Source organism: Perca fluviatilis, chromosome 18 (genome assembly GCF_010015445.1).
Source record: "Perca fluviatilis chromosome 18, GENO_Pfluv_1.0, whole genome shotgun sequence".
NCBI lineage: Eukaryota > Metazoa > Chordata > Actinopteri > Perciformes > Percidae > Perca > Perca fluviatilis.
The window spans coordinates 19,496,132-19,518,603 of record NC_053129.1 but is presented as its reverse complement, the minus strand read 5'-3'; the positions used below and the strand labels follow the sequence as shown (position 1 = coordinate 19,518,603).

At 42.2% G+C, this 22,472-nt stretch overlaps 1 protein-coding gene across 15 annotated transcripts in view; it reads right to left on the bottom strand.

Annotated features, from left to right (window-relative positions):
- Nucleotides 1-22,472, bottom strand: part of nhsl1b (NHS-like 1b) — a 112,238-nt gene that overhangs the window by 23,229 nt on the left and 66,537 nt on the right. For 2 of the 15 annotated variants that reach the window (XM_039781575.1, XM_039781582.1), the window contains exon 1: nt 2,226-2,466. The exons of 12 other annotated variants lie outside the window; for them this stretch is intronic. In XM_039781575.1, coding sequence (XP_039637509.1) covers nt 2,226-2,280 — 55 coding nt within the window. In that variant the 5' untranslated portion in view covers nt 2,281-2,466. Of the gene's footprint in view, nt 1-2,225; nt 2,468-22,472 lie in introns of those variants that run through there. One more of the 15 variants, XM_039781577.1, reaches the window with a different exon arrangement.

Sequence of the window (22,472 nt, the reverse complement as noted above, 5' to 3'; positions counted from 1 at the left end):
TTTTTCTGACTATGGGGTGTGTGAATAGACCTCAGTAAGGCTATAGGCAGACCAAGGACATGAGGACTATGGACACAAAGCCGTTATTGTCCCTCTGCATCAGTCTCCACATCAGGCTTTTCAGTGCCACAATACGCCCTAGCCCCTTAACGCACGCGCACGCACGCGCACGCACGCACACGCACACAAACTGGACTGTGGTGCGAAAGTCTTTCAGAAGTCTACTAATCCCTCTGTCTATTGACATCCCAGCTCTCCCTGCGTCCATTAAAAACAGACTCTGAAATACACAAACAGGCTTCAAGGTGCATCAGAGCTAAACATGTGGAGGCTGTACACAGTAATACATGGAAAATGCCTCTGCACGCACGCACACGCACACACGCACACACACACAAACACAGTAATACATGGAAAATGCATCTGCGCGCGCACACACACACACACACACACACACACACACACACACACACACACACACACACACACACACACACACACACACACACACCAGAGTTATTAGCTGTTATAATCAATAATCTATGTTAATCCTGAACTGGGCCCCCGATCACCCACCAGCCAATATAGTATTGACTTCATGCATAAAACAACTTTCTGTATTTCCTAAGGGTCAGCAGAGGGTTGGTTCAGGTCAATTTTTGAGATATAACCTACAATAAAGTCAGGTGGCAAAAGTGTAAAACATCTTAGTTAATTATTTTCCTGGATGCCCGATTGGCTTATTTTTTAACCTTACACCCAAATTAATTTGCAACTCTTCTTCTTTCTCTTTCAATGTCTAAAAAGTTTGTGCACTCTTGATATTATGAAAAAGCTAGTCTCATATTACCAGACCTTCCTCCACAGCGCTGCAAAGGAGGGTCTGGCTAGTCCACACAGCATTCCGGGATGGGAAAAAAACGTGCTCTGGTTTATTGGTATTTCTTTAAACCAATCACAATTGTCATGGGCGGTGCTAAGCGCCGAGCGGAGCCACGGTGCTGTAGAAAAAGTGCCTCGGGAAGGAACTTGTAAAAATTGTTTTAGTCGTGCAACAGAAAACTCAGATTGGACTATAGCTAGCTGTCTGGATTAACCCTGCAGAGATCTGAGGAGCAGTTAACCATAGTCCTCATAAATTGACCGGAGTTTAAATTCCAACACAAAGAAAGTGGAAGGTAACGGACATCCGTCCGAATGAAGGCCATTCGGTGGAATTTCCGGAGGCAACGGAGCAATCCCGGAAGTGTAACGTCGTGGATATAGACTTTGAAAAAGCTAAGGATACGAGCTCTGCTCAGTAGGGAGTTCACAATCCTCTGGACTGCAGTGGAGGACCAAGTTGCTCATCTGAAGAGCAAAGTGCAGGCATGTGCAAGATGGCAAGATAAGACGTACAAAAAAGCTGAGCTAATGATTGACAATATCACCTCAGCCTCGATTGTAACACACACTATAAATACACCTGAGATTAGAGTCGGCACAAGCAGCTTGCCCTGCATCAACCAGGTCTTTGTTAAACATCCTCACATGCTTACTACACAGCCCTTAATAAAATAATGATATAGCATTGGAGCATTAACTAATCCTCCCAACCATTATCTACTGTACATGTATGGCACACAGACCTCGTGTCGTTTCCTTTAAAACCAAGATCAGATTATCTGAAACATTTAGAACTAAATAAACATTTAAAAAACTTCTAAATTGTTCCAAGAAGAAGGAAAAAGGGCCAACTATTTCTTGTAAAGTAGCTGTGATTCTAAATGCTTCCAGCTGTTACCTTTACAAATGCTGTTGGGTCATTTAGTGCTAATAGTTGTCGGCTCTGTGAAATCTTGGCCCAGTGGTTACCTGGTAACAGGGTGCAACAGAGGGTTGTCTCTGGGCTAACGAAGGCAGCAGTGAATCAGTATGCCCACAGGAAACCATTAGTTTGTATTAAAATGATATACAAATCATTAAAGCTGCCGTGCGTCCACTTTTGATGTAGGAAAGTTTTAATTAAGCGATTTAAAATGGCTATTTAAATGAAGTAGAAATTAAAGAAATGTCGGAAATTCAGACACACATGAATACAAATCCTGTCAAAATGATGCAAAACAGTACACATTCTAATAAACTGCTGCTGTTCATTTTTCTAGTTTTCATTAGGAGAATATAAGTCCAAACTACTTATATGACACATTAATGATCAACATAGAGCAGAAGTAAACATATCTTACCCTTCCTTTTGAAGTATTTAATCACAGATTTTAATGAGGTCCCGATAAACACCATTATTCCGATTGAGTGTGTGTCTCTCTCTTAAAATAAAAAATCTCCTTGTAAGGCACAATCCAAATCTAGAGAATAAGACAGAAAGAAGATGGGACGAAGGAGTGCTGGCGTCGGGTCACATTCTCACTACACGAGTTTGTGTGAGTGTCTACTATGGTGACACAATGAGCCTCTACCCTTATCTCTCTCTCTCTCTCTCTCTCTCTCTCTAAACACACACTCCATCCACCACTCCCCCCATCACCACCACTCCACCCCCCTCAGGTCAGTCCAGTGCCGCCGAGAGACGCGCGCCACCCCCCGCGCGCGCCGCGCCCCCCCGCGGCCCGCGCCCCGCCCCGCGCCGCCCCCCCCACACAAAAAAACAAAAAAAAAAAAACAAAAACACAAACACACACAAAAAAACACACACAACACACACACACACACACACACACACACAGGGGGCTGGGGGTGTGCGGACGCCGCGCCTTTTGCTCTGTGCTTTGGTTACCAAGGAGTTCTGGCTGCCTCTCCCTTTATTTCTCGTCATCAGTCGTTCTCTTGTGCTGTCTTTCTCTCTGTACACTCTCTTTCTTCTTTACTCTGCGGGACTCACAATATAGATGAAAGTTAAACATGCTTTATTAGAACGAACAGGCAAACTCATGCTATTTTGCTGTGAAAGTCGCTTTTCATTTCAGTCCATTGCTCTCTTTTTCTTTCTTTTCCTTACTTTCTACCTTGCTCTGCTCAGTGCGTTGCCGCTTTCACTGCTATGGCAGACTTATCTTGGGAATATGTATGGATCTTATCGGCCACCCCTACAGGACAACCTTGTACATCCTAGAGAAAAAAAAACATGTTGAGCTTTTCACAAGGTATTCTCAGGAGGATGCAGCTCACACCTGCATGCAAAGTGTAAACAGGAAGCATCATTACATATGATACAACACACTAAAGCACTGACATTTATGTTGTTTGATCTCAATTTGAACCATTTTATGGATTTATAAACATCATAACAGCATTACTGAAAAGGACTAAACAGATTCTGATTCCCTGGTTTCAGCTATCTAAGGTGTCTAAATCCAGAAAGAAATAGATTGTGTTTATTTTCTCTATATAAATCTCCTTGTTTTCTTCTCTCTCGAGGTTTTTCTATCAACCCCTCTTCTTCTGTCTGATCATATCCAGCCTGCTGTGTGCGCACATGGCCACTGAATCTGTGCCACATGAATATAGATCACATACAATCCTCCCATTGTCCAATCTGCTCACAATCTATCACACACTCCGGCACCCACCCATTCAAATACTTGCAAACGCGCACCCACCCACACACACACCCACCCACAAGGGCAGGGATGCCCCTCCTTCTGTGACCGTATTTCTTTTCAGCCCAAATGGTTGACGAGGGAGGGGGCTGCAACAAGAGCTTGAATGGGACTGCAAATGATCCTTGAATTTGTGGGTAGAAAGGTTTTCCCCTCTATCCCCCAGCCGCCCCCCAGCTGCCCCCCAGCCGCCCCCGCCCCCCACGACCTTGCTCGTCTGAACCTTTTCAGCGGGACTCTTTAATGCTGTAGACAACCGTTTGGATTTATTTATATATATTTATTTCTTCACGTATAGTAACATTTGTCGTTTCTGCATTGTCTACTGCACACTGCTAAGTGTCTATTCACAGCATTTGCAATTGCTCTAAACATGGGTACTATGTCTCTATAAATATTTTTCTTCAGAGTTCAACCTGTGTGTTTGACCTTTTCATAAAAACTGCTGTAATGGGTTTTAATTTATCATCAGCTTCCACGCAGACGCAGGTCCACACATACACTAAACAGAGTTGTCAGCTTAAAGTTAATCAAAAATGGCTCAACAGATCCAATATAGCAGGTACTGTTGTTTTAGATCACCCTATTAAAAGCTAAGGTACGATCTACAGTCTAAATTAATGTTCAAGTCTGTCTCAGGCTGACATGTATGGTGGAAAGGGCTACAAGTCTCCACCAAAAGCTACTATAAAGTTACAATAATCCCACTATAATAATATATATAAACTATTATAACCACGATCTTACAGTAATTATAAAAAACAGTGTTGACTACTTCATATCAAAGCTGAGCAGTCAGGTGGACTTTAGATAAGTGCTGAAACATGAATCACTAAGTGTATCAGCATAAAATAAATCAACATTTGTGATAGACATTTATCAAGAAAATATGCCAAATTTACTTGTTACTGGTTCTCAAAGTTTTTTCTTTCAAAGTTTTTCTTACTTGATTCTCTCTCTGGTACATCATTGTAAATTGAATATCTTTGGTTTTTAAACTGTTGGTTAGACAAAATAAGCAACAAAGGCTCTGAGAAATAGTTTTTACCGTTTTTGAAAAAAAGTCGTACTTTTAACCCCGTTAGGAGCAATATGAACCCATTCAGGTTGACAGTAAACAGTTTTATCTCAGGTCACCATGTCATTTTAAAAGGGTTTAAGCAAAGTCTTTCTCCATGTGTCCACCTTAAGTCCTCATGTTCTGTAAGTAGCTTCTGTTTGGCTTGAATCTCGTACTGTTTGGCACGCGTACAGTATTAGGATCATTTCTGCAGACGCGAGCCTAAGCGGCATCACTCATTAAACAGCCTATTGTTCTCAGGAACACACACACACACAAAGACAGACAGAGTGATAGACAGGTCAACAACTCTATCCGCTGAAGGAGGGCTTCAAATCTAGGCCACCTCTAGGATTAGAGCTATCCATCCATTCAGCCATACATCCATACATCCTTCTGCTCATTACCAGTGAAGAATGGAAGACCCAAGCCCAAACAATATCATATTTCATCTGTTCATACTTTAAGCATCATATGAAGGAAGCGTGAGGGACTCGGTGGATGAAGCTTATACCTCGAGGAAGAGGCTTATTTAGCACGACAAACATCAGGGATTATTATGAACATGATTAAAGAGCAATCCTACTCATATTACCCCTTGGTTATGCAATTAATAAATCTTGATTACCTAAGAGGTATTATTAGCTTTTTATTTCTTCTTTACAACATAGTTGTATTAGCAAGCATTCCAGGACTGTAACCAACAAATATTTTCATTAAAGATAAATCCCAATTTTCTTTCTCTATTATTCAATGATTCATTTTCATCCTCAAAATGTCTTACTGACCAAATAACTCTTATGCTTAAAAATCGATTAATCAACTAATCACAGCAGCAAATTAGCATAGCAAATTTAATCTTTAATTCTAGCAAGATTAAACAATTGCTTAAGATAATTACAACTTGCTTAAATTGTGAGGTTTTCTACCCATTTAATTATTAAATAGCTGATAAAGGTGATGACATTATCAAGCATTATCAGCATTTAAACACAAAATCTCAACACATTAGTATTAGGCCCTTTGGCAAAACAGTGATTATCTCTTGTTAGACAACCTGCAGCATGTTCATGTGAAAAGGTGGTGACCCTCGAGAAAAGGAGAAACTGGGGGCAATGTGAATAACTAACAAGTCATGTTGCACAAGATGTTATTAAGACTCAAGGGTGAATGTGGCGAGTGATAATAAAGGAGAGACAGATTAGGGGCACCTGCTCTTCCTCCTTTCTGCGTCTTCACACCTCGTTTGGATCTCCACATCAACCTGGCAGAGGAAACTACAGCTACACAAACCCTCTCTCATACACACCCTAGTTTTTATTTTTTGATGCCTAGACTGCTCAATTTAACTCCAATTCCATCCAGTCCCTGTTCTATCATTCAATCAATCCCCAAAACACACACACCTCCCTCTCTCATTCAGTATTGTAGTTAGGCCTGTCACGATAAAAATTTTTGCTGGACGATAAATGTCCCAGAAATGATTGCGATAAACGATAATATTGTCGTTGAGAGACCAATTTGCATATAATGATAATGGCATAATAATGCAGGTACACTTTTTCAAAGATCAATACACTTTTATTTCTAAAGAATATTTAACACTGGAACTGGAAGACATTTTAAATATCCACAATATGTCTTTGATCTCCTTTAGTATGTCGTCTTTCACGCTGATGTACAGTTGTGGAATTGCCGTTTGTGACACGCATGTTCTCCCAGGTAATTCATAGCCTACTGGCTGTCAAAAGTTTGCTGCATTCCTCGAGTGTTTGTGGGATAGACTACAGACTCTGTACTACATTTTACAATTATTTAACACTAAATATTAAATTTAAATAATATATAATTAATAAATTTAATCTATCTATCTATATGGCTATCTGCCACCGGCGTAGAAATGTTTGTACCAAAATAGTTCTGTTTTTCAGTCTTCATTTTGGCGAGGTGCGGCTTCTGCTCCTCTTCAGGTCGGACTTTGTGGTGGGGCGCAAACACACACACACACACAACACACACACACACACACACACACAAAAAAAACACACCTCTGACATACTTTCCACACTCCGTGTCCGCGGACAGCTGTAGGCTTGTACCGTTAATGTTCTGTGCATTGTCGGACACATGCAGCCACTTTCCTGAAACCGCTTGTATGTCCGAGCCTGTCTCCACCTGCAGGTTGTCAGCTGTGTGGTTTGAAATGAAAGGGAGAAAACGGGACGCCGAGTGACACGGTTGATATCGCTCATGTACTTTTTAGTTTTTTGACGGCACCTTACGGAGCCCCCCTGGTCCCACTTTGTCAAAAAAATTATTTATAACTATCTTGTGGCCTCAAGATACTATCGCGTGGCCTCAAGATACTATCTCGTGGCCTCAAGATACTATCGCGTGGCCTCAAGATACTATCTCGTGGCCTCAAGATACTATCTCGTGGCCTCATGATACTATCGCGTGGCCTCAAGATACTATCTCGTGGCCTCAAGATACTATCTCGTGGCCTCAAGATACTATCTCGTGGCCTCAAGATACTATCGCGTGGCCTCAAGATACTATCGCGTGGCCTCAAGATACTATCTCGTGGCCAAAAGGGACTACAGTCTTTCAGATTTTCTATTTTTGCCCAAATCGCACTCGCACAACGCCAACGCGCCGATCCTCCAAACATCCACAGCTGTCCTCCGGCTCCGGCTCCGCTGTCCTGCCCGTCTATCTGTGCTCCGTCCCCAACGTTTCTTTTTCGCTCTCTATCCGCTTGTCTTTCCTCCTTGTGTCTCAGCCATTCATAATACAAAATAAAACACCCAAAACACCACACTATATACAACATAAGAAAACTCTGGCTGCCTGGCTCCACTTTGTGACATATATACATGTAAAAAGTATAAATATAGGCTATAAAATATGAAGAAGAATTATCTTGTGGCCTCAAGATACGTATCTCGTGGCCTCAAGATACATATCTCGTGGCCTCAAGATACGCATCTCGTGGCCTCAAGATACGCATCTCGTGGCCTCAAGATACGCATCTCGTGGCCACGAGATAGTTATAATACATTTTTTTTAATAAAGTGGGACCAGGGGGGCTCCGTAGGGGGGCTCCGTAGGGGGGCTCCGTAGCGCCTTAACTGCAAAGTGCTGCGGGAAACCCCCCAACTCTCAACTAGCGTTTTCTGTCTCTCTCTCCGCCAGGAGTCACGCCCCCACAAAGACCATGCGACTGACAAGAGGGTTCACTCCTCGTTACGCTAAGGAACCGAGAGTGGTCTTCCAGTCTCTTTGGTAGAGAGAGACGAGAAAAACAAACAAGCATGCAAATGGAAATTATCACGGCCGGAAAAATTATCGAGCTCATTTTTTTATCCTGCGATTAATTGATTTATTGACTATCGTGACAGGCCTAATTGTAGTCCATCGTTCAAATTCCCAAAGTGCCTGAATCTGACACACACACAGACACAGACACACACACACCTCCCCCTTCATCTGACAGGTCTCAGCTTTTATTTTTCTAATTGGACTTAAGAAGGGACTTGGAAAGCTAAGCTGACCCCCTTAAATCCTTCAACTCTACCTGATCCGCTAATGTTAAATCTCTCTCCCTCTCTTTCTTCCTTCTCTCTCCATTCCCAATTGTCTTTCCTCTTCTTCTCTTTTTCCTTAAGACATGAGTGCTTGCATTACAGCTAATGTAATCTAGCCTGTATTGATTTTACTCTTCCCTCTTCCCCCTTCTCCTTCTTTTCTTGCGTTTTCTTGTTCAGGCTCTGACCTTGCACACCTTCCCATTAGTAGAAAACCTGCGAGGTGGAGATAAGCAGGAAAATGTGAGGCATGGAAAAGGGCCAAGTATTTGTTGCACACGTGAGTGAATGCAAACACTTTGCATCTGTACGCATGCTAGAACTGAACGTGAAATGTGAATGCATTTAAACAGAGGCAGACTTGTCACTGGACGGTCACTGGTTTAAAATACATGTATTTAAGCTACGTGAACAAAAATAACTCATCTTTCCTTTACCAAGAAAGAATGAGATGCCTTTTAGCAAGTCACAAAATTCCTGATAGCATTTGTGCAGCATTAGTATTTCAATTTTAATGAATTTCCAATTTATAAAATACACATTTACTCCAAAATTATGAAAAAGAACCATCTTGGGTAACCAAAAACATTTTGCAAGAATGCTTATTTAGTCAAACACACAGCCACAAATTGTGAAAAGGAAGCAGCTTTTCAAATTTTCAAACCTGTTGGCAACCAATGTTGTTTGGACTTGGATGACTTAAACAGGAAATGTACCAAAAACCCTGAGAGATTAATAAATAATGACACCAAATCCTATGTCTCTTCTATCTGATCCCAACTCCATTTTTCTGTGAATAAAAATCTATAATTTAAAGCATGTAGAGCAACATACTTACTATCTAATCCCTCCCCACTTCCTTTCATACCTACATACATCTCTGTGAATGAAAGCATTTCATCAGGGGCCAATGGGAACCCGATCGCTTTGGTCCTCTCTGAGATCTAGAGCAAGGCATGAATTATCTATCAGCAAAGAGTATGGGGTACAGGAGGGGGGTAGTATGGCATGATGAAGGTTGTGGGGTTAATGATCATACACCATATTTAAATGCAGTATTTTCTTTACAATTTCTTTTTTTGTGTAAGTAAAAACAAAAAAAGACAAATCTGTAATCATTAGAGAACAATTACATGAAAACAGTAATAGTAGTATGATATAGTTATAGCGTTTTGATGATGGTAATAAACCGTAAAGAGGGGTCAGGAAATGGTAAACATGGATAAAAGGGAAACAACGCTTTGCAGTGCTCATAAAAAGGCATTTAAGCAAAGTTAAACTTCAAACTCATTCCTGATCTCATGAAGTGGCGTATGTATGACACGACAATTAGTATGCCGTTATTGGCGTGTTATGAAGACGCACAGTCGCTTTTCAGCGTGTTTATCAACACCGTTTGGCCTCCATTGACTTACATTACCTTGCGTTTGTGTGTGAATTGACGCCGTAGGGAGTAGTATGAAAGGGCGAAAATCGCGTAGGGAGGTTGGTCGGGGTGGAGGATGGGTAAAACACAGGACTTTCACCCAGGACTTTTGGTTGCAGCTGTCGCCGACTTTCACCCAGGAGAGCGGGGATCGAGTCCCGCAGGACTTTCACCCAGGAGAGCGGGGATCGCGTCCCGTGTGTGTTGTTTCCTTACCACGTTTTTCTTTTCCTAAACCCAACCCAGCTGTTCTTTTCCTAAAACCAACCCAGTTCTTCTTTTCCTAATCCCAACCGTTTTTTCTTTCCCCCTGCATGTGACGTTAAAACCAACCGCAGCCATAACACGTAGCCTCGCGATAACACGCCACGTGGCTTTAGAACGTGTATGTTTACGCAAAGTCATGATGTCACGTTGCTCCTGAATAAACACAACTCTCTCTCAAACATTACATACAACACTGAAACCAAGGTGACAGAGAGGCTGGGCTGAGTAAACAAGCTGTGATAACTGTTTTTCTGGCACTAATGATTTTAGCATAGGGTGAAGTTCCCGCGCATCTCTCTCTCACACACACACACACACACACACACACACACACACACACACACACACACACACACATACACGTCTTCTGTCTGTTCAGCAATCCTCCTTCCTCCCCCCACCCCTCTGCTGGTGTTTCCGTCTGACCTACTCCCTTAAAGCAGCTGGCATTCCATCGCACGCACGCACACATGCACGCACGCACACACAATCCCATAACTGAGCTCAATTATTAAAACAATAAAACATACACATACCAACTTGCCTTCACATTCACACAGCCCAACCAACAACACGCAGACAGCAAACCCCTCTATGATCACTATCAGAAAGTCAATGTCCCATCAGCAGTGTATTTGCATCACTACATGCAGAATATGGCAGGGGGATTAAAAGAGGTCAGACTGAAGGGGACAAATCCTTATGACCTGTCTCTCTTAGTTACGCTGTTATAGTTCTAGACTGCCGGGGGACTTCCTTCCTTTGACACACTGAGCTGCTCTCCCTTTCTATGACCATTTGTGTTCATCCCGTCCCAGAAATGCTTGTTATTAATCCTAGCTTCTGGGGAGTTTACTCCCCGGAGTCCTTATGTTTTTTCATCCAGCGTATTTCCTTGGAGAACGTTGGCACCAAGATCTTGGTTGCAGCTGTCGCCGTGGTCCTGCTGCACTCCCTGCTAAGCTCTGCGGTGCCCTGCAGTGTCATGCTGCGTCCTGCTGAACCCTGCTGCTTCCTGCTACGTCCATCCATACTCTGCTGGGCCACGCTACATCCTGTAACGCCCTGCAGCGCACTGATATGACATGAACTACTACGACTACCATTTGAAGTCACTGTTCCATTATTAATGTGACTATTATTGCCACTGTTCATCGCATCCCCAACCGGCACCGTCAGACACCGCCTACCAAGAGCCTGGGTCTGTCCGAGGTTTCTCCCCAAGAGGGAGTTTTTCCTCGCCACTGTCGCACTGGTCGCACTGCTTGCTCTTGAGGGAATTACTGTAATTGTTGGGGCTTTGTAAATTATAGAGTGTGGTCTAGACCTACTCTATCTGTAAAGTGTCTCGAGATAACTCGTGTTATGATTTGATACTATAAATAAAATTGAATTGAAAATTGAAATGTACTTCAAAGCTACTGAAGTGGAACGTTTTTGGGCGTGTGCGGTGGTGATTTTGCATGGCACAAATCTTTATCTGCCACTGACTTGTAAAGTGTAGCGTGTGAGTGTGGACATTTTACACCAAAGTAAAACTTTTCACTTACAGCATAAACTGGGGAGATTTGACGTACATTCAAGTCAGCAATGAAACCTCCACATTTTGTGAGTGTGTCTGTGTGTTTGCTGGGTTATTCTTCTGAATAAAAGGCACTGGGGCCTCCCTCAATAGGCTGCTCCTCCTTTGTCATCCATGAGAAAACGCTCCAAGTCTGGGTGATACCCTGCAAACTACGCCCAGAGCATGCACAACATCTAACATAATCAGACTCTTTGCTCTTGTTTTCTATTTCACAAGGATATGTACATGTGCGTATAACTTGCCTTGATGTGGCGACACACGTATACAGTACTTGTGTTTTCTGTTCAAACACAATTTACATAGATTTTCTCACACAGCTTGAAGTGTATGAATCAGGGAAATGTCTTTGAAAAGGCAGCACGATACTAATGTGGGGGGGAAATAAATAGAGATGGTATCAAAAGCAAAACTTTGCACAAAGACTTTCAAAAAAAAGAGGAAGAGATGGGAAGCAAAGGTTGCATCCACAAAATGTTGAAAGATTCTTTCATGTGGTAGAAGCAGAGCCATTTTGCTGAGTAGCGATGTGAAGCAGGATAGAAAAGGCAGCGTTTAGAAGGACAAAAAAAGAGAGAGGAGATAAAGACAGCTGGGAGAGAAGTCAGGGTGGAGAGCAGGGAAACAGATGAAGCGAGAAGAAAGATGGAGTGTCAATGCAAAACACCCATAGGTAAAGACTCACTAAAATCAGTTAGTATACACACAAACATACACAAAGGCCCAGCAGGCTTGGCGGACATGCCTAATTCCCCCCCCCCACTCGCGTCTAACCCTTCCGACCCCCTTTGAAATTCAAGCCAGGATAAAAGAGAAAGACACACAAGAGAGAACAGATAGAGGGTATATGCACCTCTGTTTGAGCGTGTGGACAGACAAGACTGCATTAGAGTCTACTCTGTCCTGAAAAACATTGTTGTGCATGACATCTTTGTGCCTCAGCATCTTAGTGATGCAAGAACTGTCTAAGAAAAGCCTAAAAACAGAGACCACGTCAACTAATAGCAATAACAGCTGGAAGAGCACAAACTGACAGGGAGGCATGCAACCGTTAAATAAATCCTACCCATACATTAATTTAACAAGCAAACTTTTATAGCCAAATATTAGCTTCAGTACAATAAAAGGTGGGTCACTATTAAAATGTGCACGCCTGTTGAGCAGGGGCGTTAAAACGCTGTCATTTTACGAGCAGGCTGATTTGTTTGCCTGAGCTTTTGGTGCCTTCAGAGGGGGTGGCAATTTTGTTCCTTTTATGTCCCCGTCAGGATGGATTTGTAGCTAACCGTCCATTTCCCCCCGGCAACACAGTTTAATCTAATGCAATCTAACCCCACTGGCCTGTCAGTCCCCCTGAAGTTGGCAGGACAATAAGATGAAACTGAAACAGGAAATTTTGTAAGTTGGCGGGACAACGTTTAGTTTTCCTGGCCCAACACGTTTTTAGCCACGCAACTAAAAAACAAACATTGGATGGACTGCCATGACATTGTTTGATGAATTCTAATTAAATGTGGTGCAGGCATTCATTCCTCATCAGCATGAACAAGAATGAGTTTGGTGATCTCATGTAGCGCAATCATCAGGTCAAAGTGTAATTTTTCCAATACTTGCAAAAACTAATAACATTCCCATCAGCCTCTTTGTGTTTAGTGCCAACCAAGTATTAGCATATTAGCATGCTGACTTTACCATTTAGTTCAAAGCACTGTTGTGCCAAAGTCCAGCCTGCTGGCTGTAGACAGTCCTGTTTTTTTCTATCTGACTTTGTTTGATTCATTCTGGTCAAATATCCATAGTCTTAATATGTATCACCCCATTTTTTGTTTTGTGCCATAGCTGAATAGCATTGTGACTGGACAGCATTCAGTGATGACCTTGGTTTAAGCATCACAAAAATATTTTATTTCTGTCAGTTCAGCAGCATTCAATTATTCAACAAAGCTCCTATTCTAAATCCTGACTATACAGGTGTGTAACGCATGTCTAACATGCTATCATAAAATAATTTCCCAGTGGAAAGCTCCATTCAACCACTGGTAGTGTAAGACAGACCCCCTAGCACCCCCCAGACTATATTAAGAGCCATTACCATCCAGCCACACTGTCTCCACTCATATTGACTCCTGGCCCTTCTCACTCTCCAGTGGACCCTCCGAGGACCCGCCACATCAATAACGACAAGGCCTGAGTGTGTTTGTGCATCTCACTGGCTTACAGCAGGCTGACATCATTGTGCATGCTTTTGAATGTATGGGTGTGTATGTTATTGTGCATGTGTGAATGTGTGCCTGCAGCTGTTTCTACAATTTACTGATTTTACACTTTATCCTTTTGGTGTCTTTGTTTCTGCTGTTGACACACTCACGTTCTTGCACATATAGGTTATAAGACAATACATGTGCCTATAGTCAACATGCATACAAGTATGTAACCACGCACGACTGAATATGCACACACGCACGCACACACACACACACACACACACACACACACACACACACACACACACACACACACACACACACACACACACACACACACACACACACACACACACACACACACACACAACACACACAACACACACACACACACACACACACACACACACACACACACACACTAGGGATGCCGGCACACACAGTATTATGTTGGCTCCCACGCTTGTTACCTGACCTACATTTCAACACCAGGGCTGTCTCCTCTTCTCTGCTAAGGGCCTGTGTGTGTGTGTGCATGTATCATTAATCCAATTTCAAAATTAACTTCACACACCAACTGCCATCAATCTGACACAAACACACAGATGCAATACACTGTGGAATGTTGTGCTTATAGTTGTCCACTGTTCACTTTAAGAGTGTGTGTGTGTGTGTGTGTGTGTGTGTGTGTGTGTGTGTGTGTGTGTGTGTGTGTGTGTGTGTGTGTGTGTGTGTGTGTGTTTCCGCAACACCAGACTTTTAGGCCCCACACATAAACCTCACAATTGGCTTAATTAAAAGTGTGAGGTGAATAATGTCCAAGGTGACAGTAATCAATAGGTAGCAGCTGGAATATTACATTATTTGCTTTAACAATATCATTAATTAGAATCAATATTTCACTGCACACTTTGCTCTACTCTAAGGCTTTTAGCCAACACTGCAATAAAGAGTGATTTACCAAGACAACAGCAGCATAAATTAAATTTACAAACACCTGCAAAACATCAGAACGGGTGTAAAAAAACAGAAAGCAGAGGTAATAAATAATTCTTATTTTATACTACTGCATACATGAGCTTATGTTTACAGCAGTACATTGCTTCTGCTGTTACCATGAACCTCAAGCTCAGCTCATGTTGCTGACGAGAGGTTCTTGTCTGATTTTAGACACAGAGGCACAGAGACAGACTGAGCTAATTTAGGTTAAGTGCCTCCAGTAGCTCAAGGGCACAAAGCAACAAGCCACCTGGGGCTAGCCTGCATCACAGGGAGGTAAGCCGAGTGTGAGTGCGTGTGCGTGTGGGGCAGACACAGGGGTACCAATGGGAAGTGGGTTAAAGCTATATCAACTACATCTACAGTTCCTCCACCACTGGAGCAAAATTGACACTATGCTGTTTGACCCACTTCCCACATTTCCCACATTGCACCTCACTTCTCGTCAGCAAAAACAGTAGGTCATTTGATGAGGGGAGGTGGGGGGTTGCACAACCATACCATCCAATCAACAATCACAAATACAACCAATTGACTGATGACCACAAATTTAGGAAGTGAGCAAGACAATCAGCCTCAAGGCGGTAGGACAATCAGGAGGTTAGACGTAAAGTCGGATGCAAGTTCTGGTGGCTGGCATTGATTACGGTTATTATCCAACACATTAACACCGCATGACTGGATTTGGCTCTGTTCAACAGGCCCATAACATTGATCCAATTTATATATCTTCTCTGTTAGTTAGCTGGTTAGAGGATGTTCTGCACATTCCGCATTGCCTTTCACAAGGCACGGACACGGAGTATGAACCAAAATAAACTTCAGATTTTTGCCACAGCAAACACCACCACTGACTGCTAAATTTGTTCTAATCTGCTGATTTCAAACAGCAGAACTGTTCTTCTTACTCTTTGTTGTCATTTTGGTAAATAAAACTTGCTTACAATTGGTGTGACCTCTAGCTCACCCGGTAGGGTGTCCTCAGCAGCGGCCCGGGTTTGAACTGGGCTTTGCCCTTTGCTGCGTGTCATACCCTCTCTCTCCCCCCTTTCCTGTCTATCCACTATCACTATCCAATAAAATAAAAGCCCAAACATAATCTTGAAAAAAAATAATATTGGAATAATAATATATTGGAATTTGTATAGGAATTTGGTGGCAATCGATTATACGGATAATCAAATGAGCAGCTACTCATGAGCCCTTGGTATTCATCAAGGAAAGTCAAGTTTGCAACAAGTTTGTGCAGTTAACAGGGTTTGCTGAATCCAGCTTGTAACATTCGTACAAAACTGATCAAAGATCAGTATACCATTCATCATCATCATAGACAGGGTCAGCTACAGGACACCCTTGTTATAGCTGTGGTGCTTATCATCATTGGAGCTCAAACAGTAATCAGAACCAAACTATTATCTTTATGTGTACAATTTTTCCAAATATGGTTTCATCATTATCGTCAGAAGAGTTATACATAAATGTTATACTGTTGTAATGCAGCCCTGCCATAGTTTTAGAATGAGTGTGTTGTAATCCCGGGGTAAAGACAGAGGGTTAACTATGTCTCAGGACAGGCTTAGTGCTCATTAGATGACGTGGCTTAGTATCATCTGTAAAACACACACATACTGCATGTACACACAGACCCACACGCACCCCGACCCACTGGGATTGGTGTTTTCATCGGACTTCATCAAACTTGGGGATGCACACAGGTGTGTATGTGTGTGCATGTGTATGTGCTAAGCCTGGGTTCCTCCATTGATAATCCTATGTTGAGACCACGTCTGGGAAAAAAAGCAGGAACCAAAATCCACTTAACCGCTCCCTCCCTCTCTCCTCCTCCCTTCTTTATAAACCCCCCTCCCTGTGCGTCTCTCCGTCCCTCCCCCTTCTGTCCCATCTGAGCAATAATAGAGGGGTGGAGGCATTAATAGAGAGAGCAGACCTCTTTTGATGAAATGAGTGCGCCCTTCTAATGGGCCCAGAGGGAAAAAAGGCTAACTCCCTGATCAAATACACCCAAATGTAAGACCGGCATTATTCAAAATTAAATTCCATGGGACACCCCATGTGTCTCTTTTTGGTGTGGATAAATGAGTGCATTCTGTCTGATGGGCACTTAATCTAGCTGTAATTTGGTAATCACCGTAATCCTGTCAATTTAGTCTCAAACAATGTTTTTTATGCGTGTGCCCTAAAGTAATTTCTATATTGGTTATAATTTATGACTCATGAATGAATCACTTTGAAACTGATGACCAGAAGCACTGCAGTTTCATCCACTGAATGAGTTTTATCCACTGAATGAGTTCCTCCACGTGTCAGTATTATGCCACCACCTTGTGGTGAAGATTAGCAACAACTGACACAAATGTAATTGGTTTCCCAATGTCCTACTGCACAGTTCTCTTAGGTTAACAAAAGTCTAGGAATGTCGCTTCTGCTATAAACAAACAAAATTAGAGTCCAACAGTCACCAATGCACGCTCCCCTGTGGTTTTACAAGCACAGAACATGTCTGTAGCTTCCTTTACGCTACATTTTTCCTTCCTTTTTGTCTTTAACCCTAATCCATATACGCATGTGGAGTAGAAAACCCTTGAAAAAGAGAGACGTTGCTATGGTGAGAGCAACTCATTAACGAGACAGATTTAAAGAGGCTCTTTAAATCACTTTCTCTCCCCTCTCTCCCTTCTCTCTGTCCTACAATAATCAGTCTCTATGGGGGGACATGAGCTTTTCAGAGGCTTGGCTTTGCTTTCTGAGGCTTAATGAAACCTCCAGCTGATTGGGACATAAAGGGGCCTGCAGCGGAGGAGAAGGCAGGAAGAGGGAGACTGGTGCTGGGGTACATGGTGGAGGAGTGAGGGGGTCTGTGTGAGCTAAAGTGATAAAAGATGAGATGGGTTAGATGGAGGACAAACAGTGGTTATTCGTGTTTTACCATTTTTAAACGTTATGTATGTAGCCAGTTGAACACGTTTGTTTTACTTACATGTTGGATTGTTTACTTTAGATTTTTGAATTGTTGAGTTTGACATTTATGCATAGTACTGAGCTACTGTACATGACATAGTAAAGGTAAAGTACATAGTGCATTGCAGGGGAAGCTTGTAAGCTATAACTGGACTTGAAAGAACTTGAAATATTCACATTTCTCTTTGTCAAAGATTACAGCAACAATATTGCTAATTTTGCATAAATAAAATGTACATTTATCAATGTGTGTATGTGTGTGTTTTTTTTTTCTCAGATTGATTACTATATTGTTTAGGGACCGTTCGGTATGGACCACTGAAAATAGGGGAGGGTCATGTCTTTTTATTCTTTGTTGAGGGGAGGGTCATCCAACATTTTTTAGTCGGGGGGGGGGGGGGTGGGGGGTCACCCAACTTTTGTATTCATGAAACAGCAAAATTTCAAAGCTTGTTTGGTGCATACTTTTCCATGTAGCTCTCAGTCTCGGCCCTCCTTCACTACCAGATGGGTCTGACCCGTGAGTTGGCTGGGGGGCAGAGGGAGCACTGCCCCCTCTGGTGGCTGAAACGGGTAATTGCATATATTTTTTAAATGAGTGGAATAATTAGGTCTGGCATGACCAGATATTTTATAAATATCTTAAATAACACAAAACAACTAAATGGTGGTAGGTAATACATCTGATTTCATATACTGCTTTAGTAAAAAAAATATTTCCTGGCTGACGATGGCAGCAGTAGGACGTAAAAAACGAAAATTACTGTTGCACTAGTCTGGACATCTTACCGTGCCAACCTTGCAATAAAGGCTTCCTAAATCCCACATTTGATGTCAGCTTACTAATTGATTGCGGGTTTTGTACTATTATACGTTTATTCCGCTTTATGTAAACGGCGAAGTGGAGGAAGCCTAGTGACGAGTCCATAGCAACCAGTTTGCGTGTTGAATGTTACCCACAGTGCTTTGCTGAATGGTCTCAATGTTTTTAGGTTTTATTTCAGGTGAATACTAGTTTACTAGAGGAGTAACTTAGTATTTGAAGTAATGCAGTAATGCAGGAAGTGTACATTTAGTTTCCATGCTTATTGTGTTTCCACAACAATGTTAGTGAGTAAATCTACGGAAATGGCCACCACACCATAACAGAGGAGTGTGATTCGTCAGATGAGAAAGTAGAGGTTTAGTCATGTATGTCATGGCTGTAAAAAACCAATGGGAATCTGTACATCTTTGCCAAGTGCAAACTAGTACATAAGGTATCAATAAATTGTTGGGAAGGGTCATGCCTTTTCTCCAAATCATTCTGGAGGGTCATAGAAAAGTTATCACTGGCAAGGGCAGGGTCATGTCTATTTTGACTAAAGATCCCAAACCTCCTCCGGTGGCCCCTTAAATAAATAACAAACAGTCCCTTAGTGTGTAAAATGTCAAAATAATTGTGAAAACTCACAATTTTCCAGTTTTGATCCCACTATTTTACGGTACATTACTGGTACCCAAATAAATGAAAGTTACCTTTTCTTTCTGAGGTTTGTGTAATTTTCCTTGGGTTAAAGAAGATTGTGCACTTTGCGTGAACTGTACAGTAGAAGTCAGGAATGAGTGTACAGACAGAGAGCAGACTGGTCAGTAGGGCAAACAGGGCCAGAAACCTCAGAGGGCCAGACTTGAAGCAGCATGAGGTGGGGGGAAAAAAAGCTCCCTGTAACTGCAGTGCTCATTAAAGAAATGAGCTGTGACTGAGGTAGGCGCAGCTAAGGAGCGCTTAAAGACACTTATCCTGCACTACAACACAATTAGATTTTTCAATTACTAACAACAAGACCACTGTTTAACTGACTGAGGTTAAAGAAGAAGGCAAAAGCTGTTGCTGGAGCAAACACACGTCAGATTAAGTCTTGAAATCGCATTTGTTTTTTTTAAGTCCGTTGGCATAAAAGGAGTGTTAAGACAAACACTTCCATTCATTATGTGATTGTTTTTCCAGTGCACACCGTCTTTTTTTTTTTTTTACAGTTGATAAAGAAACTTATCAGTGTGCATGAAAACATGAAGTTCATATTGCTAAGGAGGGAGACAGATGTTAATGACTTGACTGCATGCGTATGTCTGACAGAGAGAACATACAATGCATATGCACAGCAGTAGTATTCCTCAACATCAATCATAAATGTAGTCACAAGATTAACCGATTGCATTAAACCATAAGGGTGACACTTCAACTTTGTAATTATACACACAGATACTTCAAATACCCAGGAACCAGACAGAGGAGTTGAGAGAAGAGGGAGAGATACATCTCAATGAGCCACCTTATCAAGAGCTACCTTCATCTTGTTCTTCTAGAATATGGGTGCCATATGGTGCAATACACTGACCCAACCTCCAGGAGGCTCCCTTTGTCAACAGAGAGCAGGCAGCAAGGGCAGAACCACACTGAACATAACACAGTAATGGAAGTTTATTGAGTGTGGGGGGGGGGGGAGTAAAGAAACAAGAATAGAAATGAATGGGAAATTCTGAAAACAGAAGCACAATGAACAGTTTTATTATAAATAATAATAAACCAACCAATCCTCTGCTGTTTGAAAGCTCCGTGTATTTACTTCCTCTGCTCTGACACATTTGGTCAATGGAAGGATTAATGTCTCTGTAGATTCAAGTAATTATCTGTCCCCATGTGATAATTAAACCATTAAGTCAAACTCAATTGTACACATATGGGGCCGCGAGGGTCTCTTACACCTGATCCCTCCTGAAATAAACACTGTTCTCTCTGACTCACTTCTCTCCTCTTCCATCGCTTCCAGTCTCCCAAATGAGAAGCCAGCTGAGGCCAGACCCACACTATTATTTTGACCAGATTATCTTATTACAATTTGTAAAGCAAACAACACACACACACACACACACACACACACAGAAAGACAAAAACCAGAGAACTCCACAAAACTAAATTACCTCCCAATATTTGTCAGTGATGACTTCATTAGTCGGTCACACATGATGGAAGAGCACCCGTTTAGCCAATCACTAGCCAGCCATTACCTATTAGGCCTTTAACAATCTGTTGGATACACAACTAGCTACAGCAACTGATTAGACTTCACCTCCTTTATCTCCTAACCAAATGAATGTTGACAGGGAAGATGTGGATTGGATTGCTTTAGCTTTAATATTCAGAGTTGAAAAATGGACGACGAGCAGACATGCACTCATTCACAAAGACACAAAACAGGGTTACAGACTATGCAGATGAAGAGGGAGAGCGAGAGATTGGGGCAGACCGAGTTGCTTTAAAAGGAAAACAGAGCCTTAACCCATTTTACAGTTGAATGACCCCAAGCAACCCCCGAACCCCAATTCCCGAAAGTGTGTGAGTGTGTGAGAAATCCCTTTCTTTTCTTCATCTCATTAAGCGGTGTGTCATGCTCTCTACTCCATTGTTCTGCCACCTCCAACCTGCTATTGGTTTTTTTCATGCACATTCAGGACTAAGTGTGTACTTGTACTAACCCAATCTCAGTGTGTGAGAAAATAACTTTATCTAATATTCTACCTACAGTACCATGACTGCATACATTTTTAATGCAGGGTGGTTCTACTGAAAGTTGAACCTGCAACTTTAGAGCCACCCTCAATCGACTGTCCAGGTTTTTATCGCCTCGAAAAGATGGGAAATGTTTGCATGAATGAAACACTGAAGGGGAGACAATGACAAAGAGCTGAGGCCGAGGACCAAACCCCTCCTCATTCCCACTACCACAATTATATTACTCTAACTGATTTTCAGCAGCCCTTCCCCACGTAAATGCGGCCAATCCATTTAATTTGGCCTCATCTAGTTAACTCTACAAGCCTAGCCTCCCTCAGGTGCTTTTCCCTTGGGAGCTGTTGGCACTGATTGGTCGATAGCTGAACCTGCCTTCCCACCGAGGGATTATGGGGGATCCGGTGGAACACCTGCTCCACCACTAAACTGATAAAAAATAAAAAGGAGGATAAGGGGTAGAAACCGATGGAGAAAAAAAAAGTCTTGACATTTCTAATCTACTGTAAGAAAAAGAAAACAGGAAGAGTGTGAAAACACAAAGCAGGCAAGGCAGATAGAATGAGATGCATGCTTACAGGAAAACAGAAACAGATGCACAGAAAGGACCTATTAGCAAAACTCCAATGTGAGCGTGTTTGGGTGTTTGACGGTCGTCTGTTCAGCGGTGCATGAAACCAGAGAGACTGGGAGGTTGATTCAACATACAGAGTCCAGACAATACTGTACCCAGGCCAGCGACATCTTGAGCTGTCACAACGTGTTAGTCAAAGCAGGCGGGACGGGCAGCACTCGTCTGGCAGCATATTGTTAAGCGAAACGCGAAAACGCGAATTAATAAGGAATTCAGTTTTAGATTATTATACATGCAGAAAGACATTAGAAAGTAGTTAATACAGTGAATGGATAGGCAGAGCCTTAATATGGGCCAACAACAAAAACAGAAACCAAGTTACAGAAGTTGTGCTGTGAAGAAAAAGTATTTATTAGCCCTGGATTTGCTTTTTTTAATAAGAATTTTTGTGGACCACTGGCATTATAAGCACTATTAATTACTGTAATGTCATATCCTTGAGTACTTTTGCAAATAAATAATGATCTTGTGACAGATCCTGTCACATCTTTCAGCACTCTCTCTTATCTCCCTGACGGCTCCTTTATGTAGTGACGGAGGTGAAAGTGGGTCACCTCCGTCACACCAGCAGTGTCAGCTCCATCA